At 34.4% G+C, this 25,978-nt stretch overlaps 1 protein-coding gene across 1 annotated transcript; it reads left to right on the top strand.

Moving 5' to 3' along the window:
- Positions 1–584: 584 nt before the first annotated feature.
- On the top strand, positions 585–25,569 carry LOC120483423 (TBC1 domain family member 20). Its single transcript, XM_039678450.2, has 9 exons — positions 585–825; positions 1,487–1,672; positions 1,755–1,835; positions 3,050–3,236; positions 4,118–4,219; positions 9,306–9,447; positions 12,822–13,006; positions 23,092–23,372; positions 24,771–25,569. Exons 1-8 carry the CDS (start codon positions 762–764, stop codon positions 23,342–23,344), a joined length of 1,200 nt encoding a protein of 399 aa, XP_039534384.2. The 5' UTR covers positions 585–761; the 3' UTR covers positions 23,345–23,372; positions 24,771–25,569.
- Positions 25,570–25,978: the final 409 nt, after the last annotated feature.

Below are 25,978 nucleotides of genomic sequence, written 5' to 3'. Positions count from 1 at the left end.
TATGGACTATGAGACTGGTTTACTGGAAATGGATAATTTAACTAAAGATTTTGTTATTTTACATGTTTCATTCATTCAAAGAAAATTACTAACTAAGACTTATCTAAAATAAAAAATAAAAAATGTATCAATGTCATTTTTGGTATTTTATCATAGATTTTTCAGTGTCCCACATTGGGAACACAACTGTCCCACATTAGGAAGCTGCAGATTTTCAACAGACAACTTGCAATAAGAATGTCTATAATTTCTCTTATGAATAGGTTATCTGAATTTTCTCTTTTGATTTGATTAGGACACATACTGGGTTTTTCAAAAATTAAAGGTGAAAAATATATATTGAAACTTGAAATTGTGGTTTAGCAGCTGCTTCAGCCAGTTTGATGTATTACATAACTCATATAGACCTATTTGTAAATACAAACACGCCGCATGCCTGTCATTATGAGCAGGTGCAGAATCAAGTTTGAAATGAGCCAATGGCGTTGAGCCTCGTGACGTCTTTAAACTGCTTTAAACCAATCAGCTGAGACGTCGACAGCAGTCATGGTTGAGTGAGTCACCGGCACTGCCAGCCAATAAGAGACGACTAGTAAAGCTTGGGTGACGAGCACTCCTCTCCACGTAACGACACAGATCTGACGGGAATCATAAATGCCACTTTCCTTTCGTTTTTACTGCCAGTTTTGAATTAAAATTATATTATCGTGAACACAACCGCATGTATTTGATATGCTCATGACTGTGAGTCTCTATAAGAGATGAGAAAAGCGAGGAAGCGACTGCCGGCGAGCGGATCGCAAGCGTCTGTCAGGAGACACGAAGGTAAGTTACCGGTGTCGGTCCATTATAAACTTACCGAATGTATGAGGGAAATCAGTTATAATGTCACTGACTGTGTCAGAGGTCCGTTATGGTGTCTCTTAGAAAATCATTAAATGTATGTGATTAAGACTTTTGGTATGTCACTGAACGTGTACGAAGACCCATTATGTTGACACTGAATGATTGACAGGTCCAGTATTATGTCAGTTGTGTTACTGTTAAAATGTCATTGAATTATGGTCCTTAATGTCACATCAATGAATACGAGATTCATTATTTCTATATATGTGGTATAATATATATATATATATATATATATATATATATATATATATATATATTATTTGCATTATGTCACCCCCCTTTGGTGCTTTAACCTCTATATGAAGTTTTGTGTACAAAAGCTTTTCTTACTTCTGCCAGTTTACTTTCCACTGAGGTAACGTTAAAAGTTATTAGAAGATGTTTAAAGACTTCTGATTTGATTTGCCTATACAGACTGCATCAGATATCACCTGACAAGATAAAATTTTTCTTACATTGATTTAAGCCACACACATTTAAATTTCCAAGGACGTTAGCGGCCAAATGGCCATTAACTATTTACTCTCTGCATTAATTTTGCACCCTGCATCAGATTTTTTTTGTGCTTTATCTGCAGAACAATTGCCTTGGAAGAAACAGAAGCTGCTTGATATCCATCAGGCCCTGACCTGTGACCCCGTGGACATCGAGACCCTGCGGCGGGCGGCTGTGAGCGAAGGCGGTTTGCTGACGGATGACATTAGGAGAAAAGTTTGGCCCAAACTCCTCAGCATCAATGTGTACAGTCTGCCTGCCAAGCCCTGTAAGTGTGTGAGTTTGTGTGTCTGGAACATGCCACAGATACTTCAGTGATGTTTACTTTTTCTTATTTTCCTCTTTTAAAGCCAAAGATGTCAGAGAAAACCACAAAGACTACAGACAAGTGGTGCTCGATGTCAGGAGGTCAATGCGGCGTTTCCCGAAAGGTCAGAATCTGATATATCAGTCAGTAAACATGACAAACCATCACATGATTTAACAGACTCAGTCTGGAGAGTCTTGAGACATATCAGGGCTGAGTGATAAACCGGTTGAGATGATAGAAGTATAGATGTGGGTGGTTCTGTATGCCATAGAAGTTTACAGTTAAAGCATGAAAAAATTGATTTGAAAACTATATTTTTCATTGCAAATAAAAAAATAAGACAAACTACTTTAATTCAGTAGTTTCTTCCATTACCTAATTATATTAATCTGAATAACAATTTTATTTGAGATTGTAGTATCAGTATAATATAACAATTTGAGTGCAAATTTATAATACTCATATTATATATTAGTTTAGTGTTTTATACGTATATATATATATATATATATATATATACACACACATACACACACACATATATATATACGTGTGTATATATATATTAGGGTTGTCAAACGATTAATCGTGATTAATCACATACAAAATAAAAATTTGTGTTTACATAATATATGTGGGTACACTCACTGTGTATAATTATTTTGTATATATAAATACACACTCATGCATGCATATTTAAGAAAAAAATATTATTTTTATATAAAATATTTATATTTATATTCAATATAAATTATATATAAATCTATATACAGTATATGCATCAAAATATTTCTTAAATATATACAAGCATGTGTGTATTTATATAAAATAATTATACACAGTGCACCCACATATATTATGTAAACACAAACTTTTATTTTGGATGTGATTAATCGCGATTAATCGTTTGACGGCCCTAATATATATATATATGTCGATCAATTAAAAAAAAAAGATTAATCACAAATATTTAATGATTAATCACGATTAAAAACACAAGTTTTTATGTTTTTAAAATATTTTATAATATAATAATTACTTTTACTGCTTTAGTCCAGCGTGTCACCAGAGTGTTGCGGTTAAAAAATAATCATATCGCAATATTATTGAAAATGCAATTAATTGTTCAGCCCTACTATATATCTGATCACAAATACATTGAGCTTCCCATGTGATATTTGGACAGTTGAGGTTTTAAGAAGAATAATGCGACTTTTACACTTCATCATGTCTGTCTGTAGGGTGTATTTGACCCTGTGTTGTTGGAATAATTCATTTTCTGCCCTGCTTTTCTACTAAAATGACTTGTTTTGCTGTTGATGTAATGGTTCTCAGGCATGCGTGTGGACGAGCGAGAGGTTCTCCAGGAGCAGCTGATAGACATCATTCTGGATGTCCTGAGGAGAAATCCTCAACTGCACTATTACCAGGGTTATCATGACCTCGTGGTGACCTTCCTGCTGGTGGTGGGAGAGAGGATGACCATCGCGATAATGGAGAAACTGTCCAATCATCATCTCAGGTGAGTTAACCTGACCTACAGCGGCACGATTAATCGGTACAAGATCGATTCACCCACGGGATCTTGGTCCTAAATCAAAGTGGTTCGGCTCAATGTCTATTAAACCTTTTGACAAGTACGATCACAATGAACTTTTGTCTATTTTATGAGCCCTGGTTAAAATTGTATGTAAGATTTAGTTTTATGTCTGTATTGTAATTTATGTGAAACTTTTTTGTGCTGCCATTTTGGCCAGGACTCCCTGGAAGAAGAGATTTTTATCTCAATGGGACTATCCTGGTAAAACAAAGGATAAATAAAAAAAAAAAATATATATATATATATATATATATATATATATGTATATATATATATATATAAGGGCTGTGCAAAAATTAATTGCGATTAATCGCATCCAAAATAAAAGTCTGTGTTTACATAATATATTTGTGTGTGCTGTATATAATTATTTTGTATATATAAATACACACACATGCATGTATATATTTAAGAAAAGGTGTTATTCATATATAAAATATTTATATAATATAGATTATGTATTTATATATATATATATATACAGAATTTAAGCGCAAATAATTCTTAAATATATACATGCATGCATAGGTATTTATATATACAAAATAATTATATACAGCACACACAAATATATTATGTAAACACAGACTTTTATTTTGGATGCGATTAATCGCAATTAATTTTTGCACAGCCCTAATATATATATATATATATATAGGTTCAAAATATCGGTTATCGGTTTATTTGATCTGTAATAATCGGTATCGGCCCTGAAAATCACATATCGGTCGACCCCTAATTGTGATAATGACGTATCCTCAGACATTTATTGTGTGTTTGTCGCCTTCTCTTGGGAACTGCAGGGATTTCATGGACCCCACCATGGACAACACAAAACACATCCTGAACTACCTGATGCCCATTCTGGAGCGAGTCGACCGAGAGTTGCACGACTTCATGATAAGGTAGACTCGATTGTGTTATGCTGACAAGTGATTATCTGCGATTGATCCACTCTCTCATGTGCATCTAGAATATGCAGATACGAACGTGGATCAATTACAGAGATTACGTTAGATGAACCACAGAGATTAAACGCTAAATCCAGATTAGTTGAGTCGTGTTTGAAGCCTTTGTTAATAAACACCTCAATAATCGGCTGTACACGGTCTCCAGTTTGACTAATAAACTACATTGCTTTTTTTGGTGTGAATGATTTATTATTACCAAGTTATTTAATGAACATTGCCACCACTTTATAAAAGCAGTAAACCACTCAAGGCTGTTTTTTAGGAGATGAACTGATTGGTGGGTTTGATAAATGTCTTGCATAACTTTCATAACCAGAAGTTTATCTTCTTATCCATTTTTTGCAACAAGTATTTGTTGCTTATCTTCTGGAATGATTGAATAAAAGTAAGTATAAACTGAGGGACAAGTCAATTTTGTGTGGTAATCAACACCACAACAGATCCATGTCAAAGGGAATACTCTTTTTTTTAGTCTGACGTCTGAGGTTAATGTTGTTCCCTGTCCTGAAGAGGGCAGCAGAGGGCGTCTTTAAACGTGTAGACCGAGTTATGAGGGAGTGACGCCTTCTAACAGGGTTATCTCCCACTTATACACTGTCTGAGACTATAAAAGCTGCTGAAATCTGTGACATGAATCTCAAATGTCCACGTTTGTTTCCTTCCAGTAGCTGTGTGTGTACACTGAATCAGGTGAGAGAAGGGGAGTAGGAGTGTGTGTACTGTGATGTACTCTTCACTCAGTTATAAAACTGATTTCTCCGCAAGGACACTCACTCACACACACAAACACACTCTCTCTCTCACACACACACACATGCTTTATGTAATAATCTCACTGGAGACCGTTTTATCAGAGTCACTGTCACAGGACTCAACATTTGTTCTGGTTGGGCCAGATGTCAACATTTTAATTCTGCATTTAACCTTTTTTGGACATTATTATTATTATAAATGTCATAAAAATATTAAATATAACAAATAATTGTTCAGCCAGTAGAGAAAATCTACTGAAGAACTAGATTTCCCCCCACCCCCCACACTTTATGAAATGATTTATAATAAATAAATAATCTTTTGAGTTATGTTTAAGCCTAAAATGCGTAATGTTTAGTTGATGTGCCTCTACTCTGGAATTTAAAATGATTTTTATTAACCTATTTATTTCTTATTCTTCTAATTTTGTTTGTATTTTTATTTTTGGAAGAAAAAAAAGAGTACGCGTTAAACTGTGTGTGTTTAGCTTGTCTCATATTTAGGGCTGGGTACCGAGTACTTTTTAGGTACCGACCGAATTGCCTTGGTACTACCGAGTATCGAAACATGTCTTGTTTTTCAGTACCAAATTTCAGTACCTAAGTGGTTAATCTCGTCAATGTCAGTGAAACAATAAACATGCAGCATGATTGGCTGTGGCGGAAAACACTAGTTTACGCGTTATACTCAAAATATGAGTGTGAAAAAGTCAACAAACTGAAAAATAAAATAAAAATTTAGGTAATATTATATTGTTAAAACTGGTTCCATAAAATTGGTACCGAAAAAGGTATCGTCAAGGTATCGGTATCGAACATTTTGTTACGATACCCAGCCCTACTCATATTGTATGTTACTGTTATGATTAAGCTGTTTTGTCGTTGATTTGTCGTTTGTTTTCTTAGTAAATAAAAAAAAATGCATTAAATATTACTCAGAATGCTGAAAACATGAAACTCAGCCTGTTGTACAGTAATCATTCTTCCAATATTGATAAATCCTCATCTAATGTATGCTCGCTATCATGCATATCAGCAGGCGTAGTTAAACCTCACAGAAATGACAAATATTTAAGTTTGCATAAAATGCATGTACAAGTTGTTCAGTAACTATAAGATATAGGGCTGGGTAATAAATATCGATTTCTCGATATTAATCGATTGTCATTTTTACGAACCGATATCGATTCTTAAATCTCAAGAATCGATTAGTCATCCTGTTTCATTTGAATGAATGGAACGTTGTATAGGGCTGCGCGCATCCAAAAAATCGTAATAATCTTTGTCCTTTGTTACTATTGATATGAAACAAAGTCTCAATTTTCAAATTACGTTCATTTTCTTTAGAAATTCGAAAACATAAATAGCGTTTTGTCGCTGTGGCGTGAGATCGCTCTGGAGAAGCAGCAGCGCTGATCTCTCTTCCGGCTTAATAATACCAGTCACAGCGCCAAATAAACATGAATGAGCATCTGAAAGTGTGTTAAAGATAGAGTACAACTTATCCAAATCCGGATCATGTCACATTGATTCACTCAATCAGCATTTCAACCGTAGAAAGACGTCAGTTAAACAGCTTGTAATCAATGTATCGTCATATTTACCTCAGAAAACCCACATAAACTCGTTAGTCAACTAGAAAAAAATAACTCTAAATATATACACCATATTACATATGCATTATAATCTTAATGTTCTTCAATATTTAATGCGTATTTGAATAAATCTGGCAAGTTTTTATGACAGCCACCATTTAAATGTTTATATTTCATATAATCTTATATTATAAAAGTGTAATTTAAGTGTTTGTATAGCTACAAAACAGTTCATTATTACCTTCATATTAGGCTAATGAAGCCTATAGGCTACAACTAGTTTACAGCATTAGTTAAGAGATTTGATTTCCTTGAGAAAATTATTTCTCAATGGTTATAATATAAAAATTATAGCCGTTTATTGGAACTGATATCCCAAATAATCATTATCGAAATCGAATCGAATTGGGAAATTTGTGTCAATACCCAGCCCTAATAAGATAGATTGTATAAATGTGAGATCTGGGCTGAAACTCACACACACACACACACACACACACACACACACGGATTATCTTTATTGAGCTCTGTGTCAGACGCTTTAAAGTGTTGTGTATTCCACACACACACTCTCAATGTCATCTTGCGTTCCAGCTTTTGACAGCCATGTGTTGTTTATTTGTCCTTTGAAACCCGATGCGTAAAGTTGCGTGCGTTCTTGCTTGTCCGTGTGAGAACCATTCGGTTTGACAAGCCAACAGAATCACTGATATATGATTCATTTATGACATCCAAAAAACGTATGTCGACTCTGTGTGTGTGAGAGAGAGTGTGTTCACATTAACCTGTAGCTCTGCATTGCGTGAGGCTTTTCCCAGCTCTAGTTTGTAAAAGCAGGTTATTTTTAATGGCGACTCATCTAAAATGTAGAGAATAAGAGCTTCTTCATAAATATTGCATCGGCGCGTCTCGCCGCGGTCCACAGGTTTAATGGTGTTGCTCACTCAGGTGCTGTTGCTTTTGCTTTTATGAATCTTTCCAAACAAGTTAATAAAACCGCAGAACTTTTAAAAAGCCCTAAAAAAAGAAATGTTGCTGCTTTTCCGTTCCTGTTTGTGCGTGCAACATTTACTGAGCTCTTAAATATCACCACTGTCGTACTGACGATTCCTATTGTTATTGGTCACGCGGAGAGTTTTATCCTCGTCCGGCATGTGCTCGTGACCTTGCAGCACTTTTACAGGGCAGAGAAAAGGCCCACAGCGCCGTTAAATTGCTCACATGGAATATCAGTGACTGTGATTAATGAACGTGTCAAACGTGCGTTCCTGTGTTTTGCACATGCTAATGCTTCGGCGGGTTTTTAGAGGAGTTTCGGGAGAGCTCTGCTGTGTCCTGTCATGTTTGAATGTCAGTTTCACAGATTAGAGGCACTTTCGAAAGGTCATGTTGCCATTGAGGATGTTTACTAATGTACCAGGTACATGCTCTACATGAGGCACGCGATGAATGAATGCGAGTTTGTGTCGACTGCTGCGGGGATCACAAACCTCAGTACATGGACACCAAATATACACTACCATTCAAAACGTTTGGGATCGGTTAGAGTTTTAATGTTTTTGAAGAAGTCTCTTCTGCTCACCAAGACTGCATTTATTTGATTAAAACAAAAAACTATTGTTAAATATTATTATTTAATTATTTAAGTAACTTAAAATAACTGTTTTCTATGTGAATATATATTGTAAAGTGTAATTTATTCCTGTGATCAAAGCTGAATTTTCTAGGGCTGGGTATTGACACAAATTTCACGATTCGATTTCGATTCACAAGCTTGCAATTCGATTCGATATTGATTATTTTGGATATCAGTTACAATATAATAAATATTAGGGCTGTGCAAAAATGAATTGCGATTAATCGCATCCAAAATAAAAGTCTGTGTTTACATAATATATTTGTGTGTGCTGTATATAATTATTTTGTATATATATAAATGCACACACATGCATGTATATATTTAAGAAAATGTGTTATTCATATATAAAATATTTATATTTATATAATATAGATTATGTATTTATTTATATATACAGAATTTAAGCGCAAATAATTCTTAAATATATACATGCATGCATACGCACAAATATATTATGTAAACACAGACTTTTATTTTGGATGCGATTAATCGCAATTAATTTTTGCACAGCCCTAATAAATATATGTGATTAGACTAATGGCTTAAATGAACTACTACTAGTCGACTAGAAAACTAGCACTCATTTTGAGCAATGAATGAACATAAACAAACCTCTGTTCGAGTGCCGCCATGTTGGATTGCGTAGAGCACTCACCGAATTCTGATCGAGAGTCGAGACGAGAGGCTGTTTCGCGTTTGGGCTAAAAATAGGTTTGGAAACTGGAAACTGCATCTTGCGGTACATTTTAAACAAGGAAATATAGCGATTTGTCATGAAACGTTGATGGAGCAGTGAATAGTTTCAGTACACAGCAAAATGACATGACAAACTCATTTTTTTAAAATGGCGTTTATCGCGTTTTGGAAAAGAGCTCTTTATCCAAATAAATAGAATCGGTAATAAATTGTAGATAGATAGTTTGACCAAGATGGAAAATATGCAAAACATAATAATATATATGATGTGAAATTGTTCAGTTTGACCTGATGATGTTGATTCTGCTGATAATGGCTTGTGTGTGTGTGTGTTGCAGGTCTGAGGTGGGCACCATCTTCGCCCTGAGCTGGCTGATCACATGGTACGGCTACGTCTTGTCAGATTTCCGGCATGTTCTGCGGCTCTATGATTTCTTCCTGGCGTCTCACCCACTCATGGCCATCTACTTCGCCGCTGTGGTGAGGACGAGCATCTCTCTCTCACTTTAGTCGGTCCATCTCCCGGCTTTCAAGGACTCGATCGAGGCAGTGCTGCGTTCTGACCTTTTCAGTGTTCGTGAGCGAGAAGCGTTCTTTAAAACTATTTTTAACTTGACCGGGCATCCTAAAAATGCCGAAAAGGCTGCTTTCACACATTCAAATTAGTTTTGAAAATCTGAAAGCAGCTTTTTATCTTAAATGCACCAATACACATTTGTACTGGTAAGATACCATTGACACATCAGCACCAGAAGCTCTTTAGTTTCATCTGTCTAATTTGACAAGCTTTTTTTTCCTTATAAATGTGACGGGCGCAAAGGGACGTTCACATTGAATGCTTTTAAAAATGGGAATCAATATGAGCTTTGCATTTTTAGAAACGTGAGACTGCGATGCTGAAAAAGGGGACGAGAGACGTGATAAAACAGTTAACAGTCTAGTTCATGTTTACATAGAAAAACAATTAACTAGCTGTGCAGTGAAACACAGTGTGAAATGACCCTTACTGTAAAGAGTGCGGAGTAATCGTGCCGTCTCAGATGATTGGCCCAATGCAGACTTATTATTATTGTATATGTGCTCATACTGGATATTTTTATTTCATTTTTACTGATTTTAGACCCTCACTTCACTTCAACTATTTAGTTTCCAAGGCAATATTTCTAATTCTCATTTAAGATTTTAATCTAACATTTATTATTTTTTATTCTGTAGTATTATTTAAAATTTAAATATGAAATTATAAATATTAAAATCTGACATTGTTATTATTTATTTTTAGCTTTCATTTATTTGATAGTAATTTTAGTACTTCAACGTATTTATTTAGTACTTCAACGTATTTATTTTAGTACATTTTGATTTAATTAATATTAAATATTAAACAATACTTATTGATATAAGAATATTTATTACAATTTATTTATTTTATTTAGCTTTCATTTATTTTATTTTTAGTACTTAAACTTAAACTTATTTATTTCAGTTAATTTTCATTTAAGTTTTTTTTATTTTTAATAGTGATAATAAATATTTATTCTTTATTTATTTATTTATTATATTATACCGTATATATATATATATTAAATTGTCATTTACAACAGCACAACAATTACTAAAAACAAAAATTAAAATAAGTGATATATATATATATATATATATATATATATATACTATTACTAAAACAAAAATTAAAATAAGTGAGATATATATATATATATCACTTATTTTAATTTTTGTTTTAGTAATTGTTGTAAATGACAATTAAAAATGATGCCTTTGTAACTAACTGAGATAAATATGTTTTTATGTAATTTTATTTAATCTGATTAAAATGAAATTTTATAGTATTATTTAATTACTACTATAATATTTGATTGAGTTTACTTCAACTTATAATTAAAGATAATTTCTCAAAATGTCCTGTTTGATCTCTAAACTGATAATTTATAAAATACTGAATTTGAATTTCATTATGGGTATATTTCTATAAAATCCTGCATGTGACGCACATCCGTCTAACATCTGTCCAACATTAAAGACCAGCGCTCTTTTGCTAAGAACAGTTGTTTATACTCTGCAATTACAGCAACACTGAACAATCGCCCCTCAGACTCCACACAAGCTTTTGTAATCCAGAAACAAGACGTTGTTTACCATGTTTTGCCTGCGTATTTGTTAATTCTCGTTTTTATGCGATCGCTAATTCATCAGCACAACAACAACAAACCTCTTTCCAAAAGAGAGGCAAAGACTTTTCTTCTCTTTTTCCACTCCTTCCTCGTCTAATGCGAGAATCGAGGGCACTTTGTTGTAGCGGGATCAGTTAATTAAACAACTCTAATGAATTCACCAGAGGTTTGTGTGGAAGGCTGCGTGTTTGTGCTAGAATCCTTTAAACGCCGTGCCTCTTTCTTCTGTCTCCACGAGCAGCTCCCCTGTTAGAGACAACGGGGGCCGGGGGCCGTTTGAAGTCAGGATAAGAAAGCCAGCCGGAAATATAGTTCACCCTGCATCTTAGGTAGTGGATGAGCTGCGGTTCGGCTTTGAGCCACTCGTGCTCGACCTCTGACCGGCGTGAGGAGGGTGAATGAACATCTGCGAGCTGAGCTTTACTTTATGGGTATGGCTGGGGCTGCTCGATTATGGGAAGAAAATCATAATCATGATTATTTTGGTCAGTCACGAGTTTGGGAACGTGTTGCATTTGTTAAAAAGACACCTTTCAACAATTCTTAAAAAAAATTGAACATTTATTGTACTTTTATAGGGTTAGTTCACCCAAAAATGAAAATTATGTCATTAATGACCGTAAGACCTCTGTTCATCTTTGGAACACAGTTTAATATATTTTAGATTTAGTCCATGAGTTATATATTTATTTATTTATATTAAAACAATATCAATTTAAAAGCAAAAAAGACAATATTTGTGTGATTTGTTTTTAGAAAATATATCTTTAATTAAGGTTAAGGTAAGATTAAGTTAGTTTGTTTTTTTTCCTAATTTGAGTATAACAGATTTTAGGTTTTATGCTTAAAAAAAAGAAAAGGCAATTTGAAAGCTATAAAAACTTATTTTTTTTGCAGAAATGGTCCTTAACACAATTTCAGCTAATTCAGTTTTTTTTATATGATTTTTAATTAGCAAAAATCATTCACAGTTAGTATTTTTATGCATTACCATTTTTTATTTTTATTTACTGAATTATAGTTAGTTTTTTTATTCACATAATTTTTTGATTATTTATATATAAAACATTTACACAATCAAATCTTATAAAATTATTATTAAAATTAAAATTAAATCCTATAAAATTATTATTAAAGTATAAATCAAACAAAAAGAAAAAACTGTAAAGCATCAAATAAATAGGGCAGAATTTGGGTTCAACACACAGTTTTGGGTAAATCCTTCAGTGCCTTTGGTTTTCAAAGTGTTTTTTCTTGTTCTAACCTGAATATTTTTGCTTATGGCTATCTAGTTTACATGAAACTAGTTTATTGTTTTATTATACATTAAAAAAACGTTATGAACCTCAAACTTCTTTGAACCGAAACCTCTCCTACTGGAGTGAATTTGATTTTCAAGTCTGAAATTTTCACACGTTAAAAAATAAACACGACCTCACGTTATGTCAATCACGCTGCCTCCGAAACTTTCGACCGTCATAAAAAAAATTCAGATCGGGTTCGATTTTCTATCCGTAGCATGCAGTGTGAATGGTGTTTTGATGATTCAGATCCACCGAATCACGAACACGAAAAAAAGCATACGAAAATTTTAAACTCAGTGTGCAAGGGCCGTCAGAAGTGTAATTTTAACATCGTAACTCTCTCTCTCTCTCTTGTCAGATTGTGTTGTACAGAGAGAAGGAAGTGAAGAGCAGCGAGTGTGATATGGCCAGCGTTCATCACCTGCTGTCTCAGATGCCTCAGGATCTGCCGTACGAGGATCTGATAGGTCGAGCTCAGAAACTCATCATCAGCTGCCCGCCCTCTCTGATGACCCAGTCTGCGGCGCTGCAGTCACGCAACATGTGAGACTCTCAAACACACTCTTACATTCACACACACACACACACTTTTACAAAGGTTTTTTACGTCTTCAGTTAAGACTATGAGAAACTATCAGCATATAATACTTCTATACTTATAAAAAACACTAAAAAAACAAAAACAATCCAAGGCACTTGAGTAAATTATTTTTAGAAAAGTATAAAAAGCCTTTATTCTATCATGACTTAAGTATTTTAAAAACAGGTGACAAGCGACGGCACATATAGTTCACTTTTAAAAAACTTTTTGCTGATAATTTTCTCGCCCCCATGTCATCCAAGATGTCCATGTCTTTCTTTCTTCAGTCGAAAACAAATTAAGGTTTTTGATGAAAACATTCCAGGACTTTTCTCCATATAATGGACTTCAATGGGGACCAAACGGTTCAAGGTCCAAAAGACAGTTTCAGTGCAAACTACAAACTGTTCAAAGGGTTTTTTTTATCCCCTAATAATTCAATGCACATTTATTTATATATATATTGCTTTTCACAATGCACGAGTCCACATTACAATTTAGAGTGACTGTTATCAGAGGATACTGTCCAAGTTATGTGTTTCAGAAATGTACATATCCAAATCACAGTTTTCTAAAAATGTATTAATTTAAACAATGTAATAATTTAAGGCAAATAGTTTAGCCCTACCTAGCATACAAATAACATACCAGTTCTAGTGCTGTTATACTGCAGGATTCAGTACACACACACACACACACACACACACACATGGGTTTAAACTACACTGTAAAAACAATAAGTAAAATTTACTTAATTTTTTCAAAGCAAGTTTTTGCACTGATATTTTTTGAGTAGATTTCACACATATTATTAAGTAAACTATACTTAACTAAGTTAAGTGAAAATAACATAAGTAATTTTTATTTAGCTAATTAAATATTAAGTAATATCTATTCTATTTAATTGAATTTTTCTTAATGCAACATTTCGCTCATACAATATAACTTTGAATGAATTAGACCACACAATTTAAGTAATCATTACTTGCAGTGTGTCTGAATGCGGACCTCAATACTTGGTAGACTATACACACTGACGGTAACATTTGATAGATCGTTTTTGTGTTTGAATGTGTCATTTTGAGCAGAAAATGAACTCCAAATGTCACAAAATGGCAAATTACTAATCCTAACAACAAAAGTAATGATAAAATAGTGTAAATACAGCTGGAAAACAGTGAAAAATCAACCTCATTAATTATTCATGGCCCAGTGCATGATGGGAAAGTTGAGTAATTTTACTTAATTTTATAATGTTGATATTTACGCTTTCATTTCTACACGATTTAATTGAGTTCCACTATAGAATTTACTTATTTTTTTTAATTCTTGCCTGAACTAACCTTTTTCATGTAAATGAAATTGTTTTTTTTCTGTAGTATTTACTTCGCCACAAAATCATTTGTATCAGTGTATTCTTTGGCCCTGAGGGGTGTTGGTTTCCACCTGTGTCCATCAGGTGGAGCTATTGAGGATGATATCACGTCCCCTCTGTTGCGCCCCTGTTGTGACGTGAAGGACGCTCAGCCGGAGCTGTCTGCGTCTCGGCCCTGTGTGTCTAAACGCTGCAGATTGCATTTGCAGATTCAGGTGAAGCCACTTTAATGATTTATCTCTTACGGCAGCGGGAAACGATTCCTCCGGCGTTCAGCGGGAACTGAATTCAAGTCCCTCAGCGCTGAAAAAGCCATCAGAGGGGAGATCTGTCTTGTTTAAGATCTCCCCGCGTCTGCTGTCGCCTATGAAGATTAAGAGAGAGAAGAGACAGAAACGAGAATAAGAAAGTGACGAAATGAGAGAGAGAGAGAGAGACAGGAAGGTGTGTGAGAGAGATATTAACACCATGCATTTTTGTCTTATGCAAATCAGTCCTGCAATAACTAAGCTCCGCCCCTTTGGGTTAGTAATGCACTACCCTAATTTGCATAACCCCTCCCCCACCAGCATCTGTGGCCTCACTGAAAAGCGAAGAACATACGTGTGTGTGTCGGTGAAATGAGCAGCCTGTCGCGAGGCTGTGACCTGTGACCTTGATCTCTATTGTTCTGTTTGACCCTGTGGAGTGCTGTAATGAGGAGTGGCACGTCCTCCCTAATGGCTTTGACCCCCAAATGTTCTTCATTAATACCCCCTCAGGCTAACACCCTGCCCTCTGCTCGCACCCGACTTCATAAACGCAGTGAAATTATGTTATCGCCGAGACCGATGCTCTGATCTCATCTTTCGCTGTTAGTTAGCGCTGCCTTTTGCGGGCTTGATTAGATGTTTAGGAAAGAAGAAACGAGCATCTGTCGTGTGTTTGTGTGTCTAACCGGCTCTAGGTTGTATGAATTGAGGATGTTTGTGTGCAGGTTGTTTCCTTTAACGGCGACCTTGTATCTCTAATTTTTGACTCTCAATCTCACAGTTCTTGTTTTATATCTCTTTTTAGTAATTGTGATTTATTTTTATTTATTTTTTCTCTCTCTCACAAATCTAACTTTCTATCTCACAATTTTTTTTTCTTATAATTGCAAACGTATACTTTCCAATTGGATCTATTTTTCAGAATCGCAACATTTATATCTCACAATTCTGACCTCCTGTCTCCCAATGGCTTTTTATTTCTCTTAATTGCATCTGTTCGTCTCACAAATCTCACATTTGCATCTATTTTGTAATGCAACTTCTATTTCACAATTTTAACTCATAATGTTACTGTTTTTGCATCCCATATTACTATAAACAGGTGAAACTCGAACAATTTCAATATCGTGCAAAAGTTCATTTATTTCAGTAATTCAACTAATATATTATATAGACTCATTACATGCAAAATGAGATATTTCAAGCCTTTAACTGTTATAATTTTGATGATTATCTGTCGAATGTTTTATTGCATATGATTTCTGGGCTATTTTTCTGCAGAACCTCACATAACTTCACATTTTGGTTTATTTGACATGCCTAATTCAGGTCACTGAGCGGTTGGTGAGCTAATGAACTAATCCGTTAAATAAGGGAGATCTGAAATGTGCAGCGATGGGTTAGTTAGAGAAACTGTATCGATATGAAAATTTTGGCCGATACCGATAACCGATTATTCTTTATATTTTAAATATGATAACTGATAGATTGGCCGATAAATCAAAATCAAAATTCTTATTTACTATTTTGAGAGCCTGATTATAAAAACAAAAGTCTCACCATTAAAAGCCATCTCCTAAACACACAATTATAATATTCTCATGTTTTATGTCGCCTATATGACAGACTTGCGCTGCTCATGTTACACTGAACCGTATTTTCCTTTTTCGAAGTGATTTCATCCATATATAAAGCAATTTAAAACCGTCATGGTGAACAGCGCACATCTGAAGTGTCTCAGCTTGAGGGAAATAATCCATTATTAATCGGCTTTAATATATCGGCCAAATTTTCTTGTACCGATAATAACATCTAAAATGGTCCGATACCGATATGGTGGCCGATATTGTATATTTTTTTTAACCCGGGTTTTTAATCATTCTTCTGAGAACCAAAGTCACAAATTCCCAGACTACAACGAGCTCTTCTGAGGATGAAAGAATCGCTGTGAGGGAATGCGTAGAGACTATTGAGTTGTAGACCTTTAGTATATAGGATCGTTTAACCTCCACCTGTAACTTTTATGTGTTTTTAAGAGCGTCCAGTAAGCAAAAGCCTTTGGTGCATCACAACACGCTTGAACGAGCTGCTCACGGTGAAGTGATAAAGCGCCAACACTTACGGGTCATCAGGACATCAGGGCTGATTCACAAAGGCCTGCAGCACACACACACACACTCGCACACAAGCCGAGTGCAGACTGATGGGTAATTGGACGTACCATCTCAGCAGTAAGTGTCTAATAATAGGGCCATCATGCATGTTAGATGGAAGGACGCATTGAATTAGAGCATCCCACTGAACTGTGTTAACCCATAACGTTATGACAGCGAGAGAGAGAAGGGTATAAGTATATGCTGTAAAAGCCAATAACAGGCTCCCAGGGCTGTAATGGTGATCAGGTTTACAGGCATGTTACACTTGTAGGGGCCGATTTGAGTCAGTGCATATTTAACCCTTAGGCTGTAACTTTATTATTTGGGGTCGGCAAGAGATTTTAATGTTTTTGACAGTAGTCTCATATATATATGAAGAGTTCAGATGCAAAAGCCTCTAAGTGCCATTTGAAATTTTCTTCTAGAATGATCATTTTTATCAAGCTTGTATATTTAAGTTCAGTGATTTCACTTAAATGGCAATGATAATTACCTATTAATTGTTATTTAAGTGAAATTACAGAACTTAAATATACAAGTTTGATAAAAATCATCATTAAAGAAGAAAATTTCAAATGGCATTTAGAGGCTTTTGCATCTAAACTCTTCATATATATATATATATATAAGGGTGTAACAATGTATCGTGTCACAAAACACTCTTAGAAGGAAAGGTTCTATATAGAACCTTAAAAGGTTCTAAAGTGCTACGTATTTGGAACCCCTAAAATGCAATGCATGTCAACGATCACAAAATTCAAGAAATGGGGGTTAAAAAATGTAATTAATCAGTATGACACAACGAGTGCCTTTTCAGTTTTTATCCTCCAAAAATCTGCATGATTAAAATGTGATATTAAGTTACTACAACAGTTTAATAAACAATAATTTAATTATATGAATGAATAATAGCCTTTAAAGAACCTTTGTGTTCTTTCTTGTCATTATTGAACCTTTTTTAGCATAAAATGTCCTTTGGAGTTGAGTAAAGCAACCCTATGCTACATATATAAAACCCTTTTTTCTAAGAGTGTATATCGCTATACAAAAATGCAACAATGTGTCTTGTGGATAGTTCGCCCAAAATGGAAACTTTTAAATATATTTTAAATATAGCTAGTCAGTGAAAGAGTTCAAGCATATTCGTCTAAAATAATTGTGTATTTTCATCTTCAGAATCATGAATGTTGTTGTTCTGGTGTCTCTATTGTCTGTGCTTTGGGTTTCACCAAGTCCAAGACGATTCATTTACACACACAATGTAATATCAAAATTAGCATTTTAATCAACATTTAATTTTGTCTTAGAGTATCGTAATAATATCGTATCGTGAAATGTATCGAATCGTGACATGAGGGTATCGTTACACCCCTAATATAGCCTATATATATATATATATATAATCGCAATCCAAAATAAAAGTTTGTGTTTACATAATATATGTGGGTGCACTGTGTATAATTAATTTATATTATATATAAATATTTTATATATAAATAATAGATTTTTCTTAACTATACATGCATGTGTGTGTGTGTTTATATTTATACAAAATAATTATACACCGTGCACCCACATATATTATGTAAAGACAAACTTTTATTTTGGATGCGATTAATTGTTTGACAGCCCTAATATATATATATATATATATATATATATTATAACAAATAAAGGCTTGAAATATCTCACTTTACATGTAATGAGTCTATATAATATATTAGTTTCACCTTTTAAGTTGAACTTTTGCACAATATTTTAATTTTTCGAGTTTCACCTGTAGATCTATATATATATATATCAAAGGTTTGCCCTCATATTTTCTGCATTAACACATGTGCATGTGAACAAGGCTCTCAAAGAGGAGGCAGATGAGGATAGGGTTTCCGTGAAGACTGTGGAGCTGTGATGGTTTGACTGAGTGCATCCGTGGAAATGTTCCTCCAGCGTAAACACATCCATCATCTGCTGTATCTTCTTCACCACAGCAAGAACAGATTGAGCGAGAGGAAGAGGGTGAAGGAAAAACAGAAGACTGATGTGACAGAGGTCACACAATCTGCTGCTTCTGAGAGAGGAAACGGTAAAATTAGAAACTGTTTTAGAGACAAGAGGGAGGGAGAAAAAGCGATCAAAGACCGTCAGACGTGCCACCTTGAAGAGAGCAGGAACCAAAGACGAGGATTCGTCTCTGAAGATGGAGGAAGAGAGATTCCCTGCAGAGCTGATTACGTTACGAGTTAAAGGGACCGTCACCCCCACACGAAAACGAAAATTCTGTCATTATTTGCTCACCCTCGTGTCCTTCGAAACCTGTATTTGCTTTGAGTAGAATTTTCTCCCGGTTTTCGCCGTACAACAGCAGGTAGTTTCACGTCTGACAAGCTCCACAAAGTACAAAAACACCTAAAAAAGGACCATATGCAAGCCTTGTGAAGCTTTGTGTGAGAAAACGGTCAAACAAAGTTATTCTTCATTCCCCATATTCACCAGGATCAGTTGTTTTGGCACCAATGCCACCAGACACTATTTTTGCAAATTAGATTTCAGTAAATATTGTACATAGCAATCACTAGGTTTTTGCACCAGTGTTTCGGGCCGTTAACGTGAGACTCTTATCGGGCGATTAAAAAAAATATCGCCGTTAATCAAAGTTGGGTTGGGATCATAAATAGCTTTCTCGAATATCGTTTTATTTTCTCGCAATTCTAATGTGTTAGTATGACATAATTGACGCTGCGTCTACTGTCACAGATCGCGCAGCAGGGTATTTTCCTGTACTTTTACTTTGTTACATTGGGCGATGTTCCTCTCGTTGTTAACCCTCAGGTGCTCTTCGTTTCGGAGTCGCACTTGTTATCCTCCCGGTCAAAAGTGACCGGACACCTAGAAATTAAATTTCCTCCATCCCAGTAAAACCAATGCAATTTATTTTTGCTCTATAATATTTATTCTTTGTAATTTAGTATTTTGAGACAATTTGATTGAATTTATTAATATTTATGCAATATTTATGGTCTATTTTTGCCATGGAAAAATATATATATTTTTCTATTTATATATATATATATATTTTTTAATTTTAATGCAGTATTTTAGTTTAATATAGAGTCTAGGCCTTCAGAAAAAAAAAAAATTTTTGAAGAAAATTAGCACCATCTGTTGACAGTATAGAGAAAAAGCGTAGAATCATGGTGTAACCACTAGATGGCATGTACAGCTCTCTATGGAGAGGCATGTGAATTCCCCAGATGTTTAACACATTTTTTTTTTTTTGGTGGATTTGAATATATAGTTGGAACAATCTCAAAAACGATTTTTAAAAAAAAAAATATATAAAATAAAAATTTGTGAATTTGTGTTTTTGTCAATTTCCCATTCATTTCCTATGGGGGTCATTTTTGACCAAAGACCACAAGTGTGACTTTTTTTTGTTTTTAAGACCACTTAGCATGCTCAGATCATGACCTCAATTTTTTCGTGTGTTCACATACATAATGCCATAAAAGTCACCAAGTTTCGTAACATTCCGATGAAGCTGTGATTTTTAACAATTCAAAACATACTTTTTGTAATCAAAATTTATTGGTGTGTATGTGTATAAAAGTGTGTTTGTATGTGTGTGGGTGTGTCTGTTTTGCACTCTAGATGTTGTAGAGTGTCACCCCTTTCCTGCGGTGTACTTTTTTTTTTTTAGAATTGTGGCCGATTTGTAGATTGCACGTACAAAAATTCCAAGAATTTTATTTTTTTAATTTTTTTGTCAATTTCCCATTCATTTCCTATGGGGGTCATTTTTGACCAAAGACCACAAGTGTGACTTTTTTTTTTTTTTTAAGACCACTTAGCATGCTCGGATCATGACCTCAATTTTTTTTGTATTCACATACATAATGCCATAAAAGTCACCAAGTTTCATAACATTCTGATGAAGCTGTGATTTTTAAAAATTCAAAACAGAAAATTTTTCGGTCAGAAATGACGAAGAGCACCTGAGGGTTAAATGAGTTTATTCCAAGCGTGCTGTATAAAATGAATCACTCTTTTGAGTCGATCCTGTTCAAAGACTTCATCAAACAAGTTGTCAGATCTGTCTAAATCGGTTCACGAATCAGCTGTTCAGTTCCTCACGCACTGAATCGTCTGAAGCGCTTTCAGTTCACACTCGAGGAGTCGTAAGATTTAAGAACATCAAGAGCGTTGGAGTCTAGTCTAGTGAAAGCCAATCTGCAAATGCTTCATATTTTTGCCAGCGATGAAGATCTCTAGTTGAACATCTTCGTATACTGTGTGTCCGTGAATGAATGATTCCACAGGACGATACATTCGATTTTATTTCATTCAGGTGATGCATTTTACAACCAAACAGATTATTACGTCACGATAACGCTACTAAAAAGTACGACATTATCCGGTTTTTGGACATACATTAATTTTTCATTTTTACTGGAGTATTAAAACATGAAGTTACAGGAAGTTAATATTTGATTTCAGAAGACCTTGGATACGATGCAAGAGTTCTTTGGTGGTTTAGTAACCTGTTGCTGAATGGGAAAGAGCTGCGTTAAGATCCTTTCAGTAAAGGTTAAGGCGGCGTGAGTGACGGCTGTGTCACTGCATTATACTGGAGTCTCGTCAGCGCAAACCACTGGCTCTCTCGGGCCTTCCGCTGGTAAAGGGAAAGTTTAAAAGTTAATTGCTCTGCTGTTACCTGTCAGCTATTTCCAGCAGTGGCGCATTAGCTGTAGTAGATACTAATGAGAACTGGGGAAAGCCGAGAATCAGAGGCAGGAGAGGAAAAAAGCATAAAAACGAATGACGACGTTGAGCCCGTCAGCGCCTGCCGATGGTATTTCTAGCACTTTTTCATTAAATGTTGAATGTGTTTCTGCCTGTTTTATTATCTTGAGTGAAAGGCATTTGCATTCCATGTTTACTATTCTTCCATAGAGACTCTAATGAAATGGAATTGAATATTTTATGATTTTTTAATGATGTTTTTCCTCTAAACTGTCGAGAGAAAGGCAGATTCGTGTAGCCCGCAGGATTTTGGGAAAAGTCCAGAAATGAGGATCTCTCCGTGTCTCCGATCAAGACTAGAGGCCATGCCTCCGTTCTCGTTCCAATTCCCTCGTTCTTTTGTTCTGATGATTCACCCAGTTATTCTTCTCTTGCTGTTGTTCACTAACCAGGCGTCTAATGTGCCCTTTTTGTCGGTCGCTTGGTTTCTATTTCTGTCGTTGAATGTCATTTGGTCCACAATCTGGCTTTTCCTGGTTGTATTGTGCATGATCATGTTGTTCTGAAGGAAAACAGTGTTTGTTTCTGTTCTTATCTGTTCATTTGGAAGCTAAAATTTTTATTTTTTAAACATCAAATCTGTGTAATTAGATGTTAATTTTGTGGCTTCATGCACCATTTCTCTCTCAGTGAAGACAGAAGTTAGATGACACTCATCGTGTGTCACGCCTGGTTAGGATATACAGTGTTAAAGATATGGTCCATTAACACAAAACATTATACTTGGCGAAAATATTCAGACTAAATCAGTTTATAGCATTTGTTGTGTTTGCAGTATTGCTAATGTCTAGATTTAAACCAATTTGATCAGTAACTAAAATTTTAAAAATACTTATATTAAAATAAAGTAAAAATGTTAATTGAAATAAATTCAAACATGAACAAATAAGAAAAATAAATGTTTTTATTTCAGTTAGTTGAACGAAGACAATAAAATTAAATGGACAGGTAATAAAAGAAGACAAAAACACAACTTTGCAAATTTTTAATGTCCATTTAGTTTCGGTTTATGTACTAAAATGAATGCACTAAATGAAATGCACTGAAAGAAAAAAATTATAGAAATTAATTGGACATGTTTAAAAAAAACTGATAAAAAGGCAGCAAAATTTCTAAAACTTTTGTGACATGCAATCAAAATAAACTAAAACTGAAATAAAATTGATTAAATTAGACCAAAAAAGAATTAAAATGACTAAAACTTCAAATAAAATGTAAACTATTAATAAAACTAAAATGTGCATATCAATTTGATAGACTTAAACACTCAACAAAACGACTAAACCTTTTAACGAAAATGAAATATGAAATTCAAAATATGAATAAATTAGCATAATAATGATACAAAAATAACACTTGACTTAAATCCTCAACAAACTGACTAAAATTAAAATGTAACGTATAAAAAAACGAATTCCAAAATAAAAAATGATACTAAAACAAGTCTTGTGTGTTTCTCTGGTCAGAATCGCCATCAGCACCTTCACGGACTTCCAGTCGTCCACGCGGATGCAGCGTCCGGACTCGGTCCTCCGCCAGCAGCTTCAGGAGCGCCACGAGCACCCGCCGGCCCTTCCCATGAGCCTCCAGCCGGCGAACACCAACCAGCTCATCAAGATGGCGGTGTGGGGTCTGTCCGCCACGCTGGGGGCCGCGGCGCTGGCGGTGGCCCAGACGGCCATGGACTGGGCACCTGAGTTCCTCTCCCAGATCTTCTGACACGACGCGCCTCGTTCTCGTCGCCTGGGTGTGTTGCGTTTGCACAATGTGTGTTAAGTGGTGCAAAACACCCTGAGAAAATGAAGCTGTGGCTTATTTATTTCCGATCCCTTTCCTGTTTTTCTTGTTTATGGATTTTTTTTTAGCCGAGCTAATATTGGGGAAGTGGGAGGAGTCAAACGAGGTTTTTGTAATCATAAGCACTTCTGGATGTCGTTCCATCAGCAGAATGTCAGCGAAAGTGCTCGGCTAGGCCGTTCAGAACAGCAGCAAGAGCACAAATTATTAAAAGGCTGCTGAACGCCGTCAGGAGTGAGTGAAGCTCATTAGAGGAAACGGGTGAAGGCTGAAAGACCACAGAGACTCGCTGGTGAACGCAGCACTTTACAGCTAGTTTATCCCAGAGTATCGAGAACGCTAGCTAACCTGCGCCGCCGCCACCGCCACCACCGCACACACGCTTTCAGGTGTTCGATGTCGTCTGAGGACTCTCTGATATCAGTTACTCAGTGGGTTCGTCTCATTACGCCCTCAAAAAAAGATTTATTTTCACTCAGAAATTACTGGAAAATTTCTGAAATAATTATAAAGAAATGGCAAGTGACATATTGAATTAAATATGAAATTTTGATTTATTTATTTTTGTAAAATCTTTGTTAATAAAAATGAAAACTCCAATAATACTCCAATAATCTTTAAAAAAAAAATGAAAACTCCAATAATACTCCAGTAATGCTTCAATTAATACTTGCATAATCTTTGTTAATAAATAAAAATCAAATACTCCAACAATCTTATAATACATATGTAAACTCCAATTATCGCTAGTAAATTAAGTACTCTAATAATCTTTTCATAAAAATGAAAACCTCAATAATATTCAAATAATATTCAATAAAAATGAAAACCTCAATAATATTCAAAGCTTTAAAAATGAAAACCTCAAATAAGCTTTAATAAAATTGAAAACCTCAATATTGAAAGCTTTAAAAAAATGAAAACCTCAATAATACTCCAATAATCTTCAATAAAAATGAAAACTCCAAAAGTACACCAATAATGCTCCAATTAATACTCCAAAAATCTTTAATAAAAATAAAAACTCCAATCTTAATAAAAACTAAGTAACTAACTTACTAAAAACTAATTAATATTTGTTAATAAATTAAAATCCAATAATACTCCAACAATCTTTAATAAAATGAAAACCTCAATAATACTCCAATAATATTGAATAAAAATAAAAACCTCAATAATAGTCATGGTCTTTAATAAAAATGAAAATTGCAATAATACTCCAATAATCTTTCTTAATAAAGATTTAAAGAAACTTTTAAAAACTTTCAAATAAAAATTTCCAATTTCACTTTAAAAAATCCTGAAACTAAAAATAAATTTGATGGATATTTTTCTGATTTTTCTACAGGCCATTCCTGTGACATCATCATATGGAAGGAAGTTGGAAATCAGTGCGACGCAACAAGTGGCCAAAGACGTCCGTTTAATAATTCATGTATACGTATATACCAAAAACAATGTTTCGGTGCGCTAAAACGAGTGTTCCTGAGGTATGGAGCGGACTGTGCTCTCTCAAAGGAGTTTCTATTGGAAATGTTGAAGGCCTCGTGGCGTATGTTAGCCAAACATCAACAGTCTGAAAGATTTTGTGATATATAAATGTATAATCAAGTGCACACTGTAAAAAAATATTGATGGTTTAACTTAAAAAAAGTAAGTAACCTGGTTGCCTTAAAATTTTAAGTTGATTAAACTGGAAAAAGTGAGTTAATACAATGAAAGAGATTCATTTAATCATCAGAAACTCAAAATAATAAGTTATCTCAACTAAATAAATTATTATAAAGTTGATTTGAAAAAAGAAAATATGTTGTGATAACAAATCTTGAAAATATTTTTTTTACAGTGAGATGGTGACAGTGTTCATACCATCTACGGCTGGGAAAGAAAAAAAAAAGATTTTTGATTAATGTGATACAAAATCAATTCTCAAAGGCCACAAATGGATTTTTTTCCATATTTATTTATCTATCACCCAAAAGCCAGTATTAGTGTTCCTACATTTTTACATATTTTTTGTTTCAAAAATAACCCGATCCTGATTGATCAAGGCAGACAATTTTTCATCTTGCATCAAAATCCTGTCTATTCATTGTATGGATTTAAAGTTGGGTGTTAATGTACCCAAATAAAAAGAGTTTAATATACAGGTTTCTGGCTCTTAATATCTTTTTATTAATTAACCACTTGTAAACTTATGTTCACCATTCTTTAAAAAAAAAAAAAAAAATATATATATATATATATATATATATATAGGATTTGTATTAAATCTATATTCATTGAGTCAAATCGGGAATCGAAATCTAATTTTGAATCGAATCGAGTTGCAACGTCTGAATCGATACCCGGCCGTCCAATGCTGATTTTAACTGAAGGATCCAAAGCAAAACGCAATATGTTGATTGAGTGTGTTCACACGAGGTAAAAACAAGCACCTTTATTAATTTGCAATTGGTGTAGGATTTACTTTGAAACCGTTTTTACCCAGAAATTGCAAAAGAAAGGTCAAGTAACGCATTTTATGAAACAATTTTGATATACGGGTGAAACTCG

This window comes from Pimephales promelas, chromosome 18 (assembly GCF_988280905.1).
Source record: "Pimephales promelas chromosome 18, fPimPro1.hap1.1, whole genome shotgun sequence".
NCBI lineage: Eukaryota > Metazoa > Chordata > Actinopteri > Cypriniformes > Leuciscidae > Pimephales > Pimephales promelas.
The sequence above is the reverse complement of the archived record's forward strand: the minus strand, read 5'-3'. Positions and strand labels throughout refer to the sequence as shown.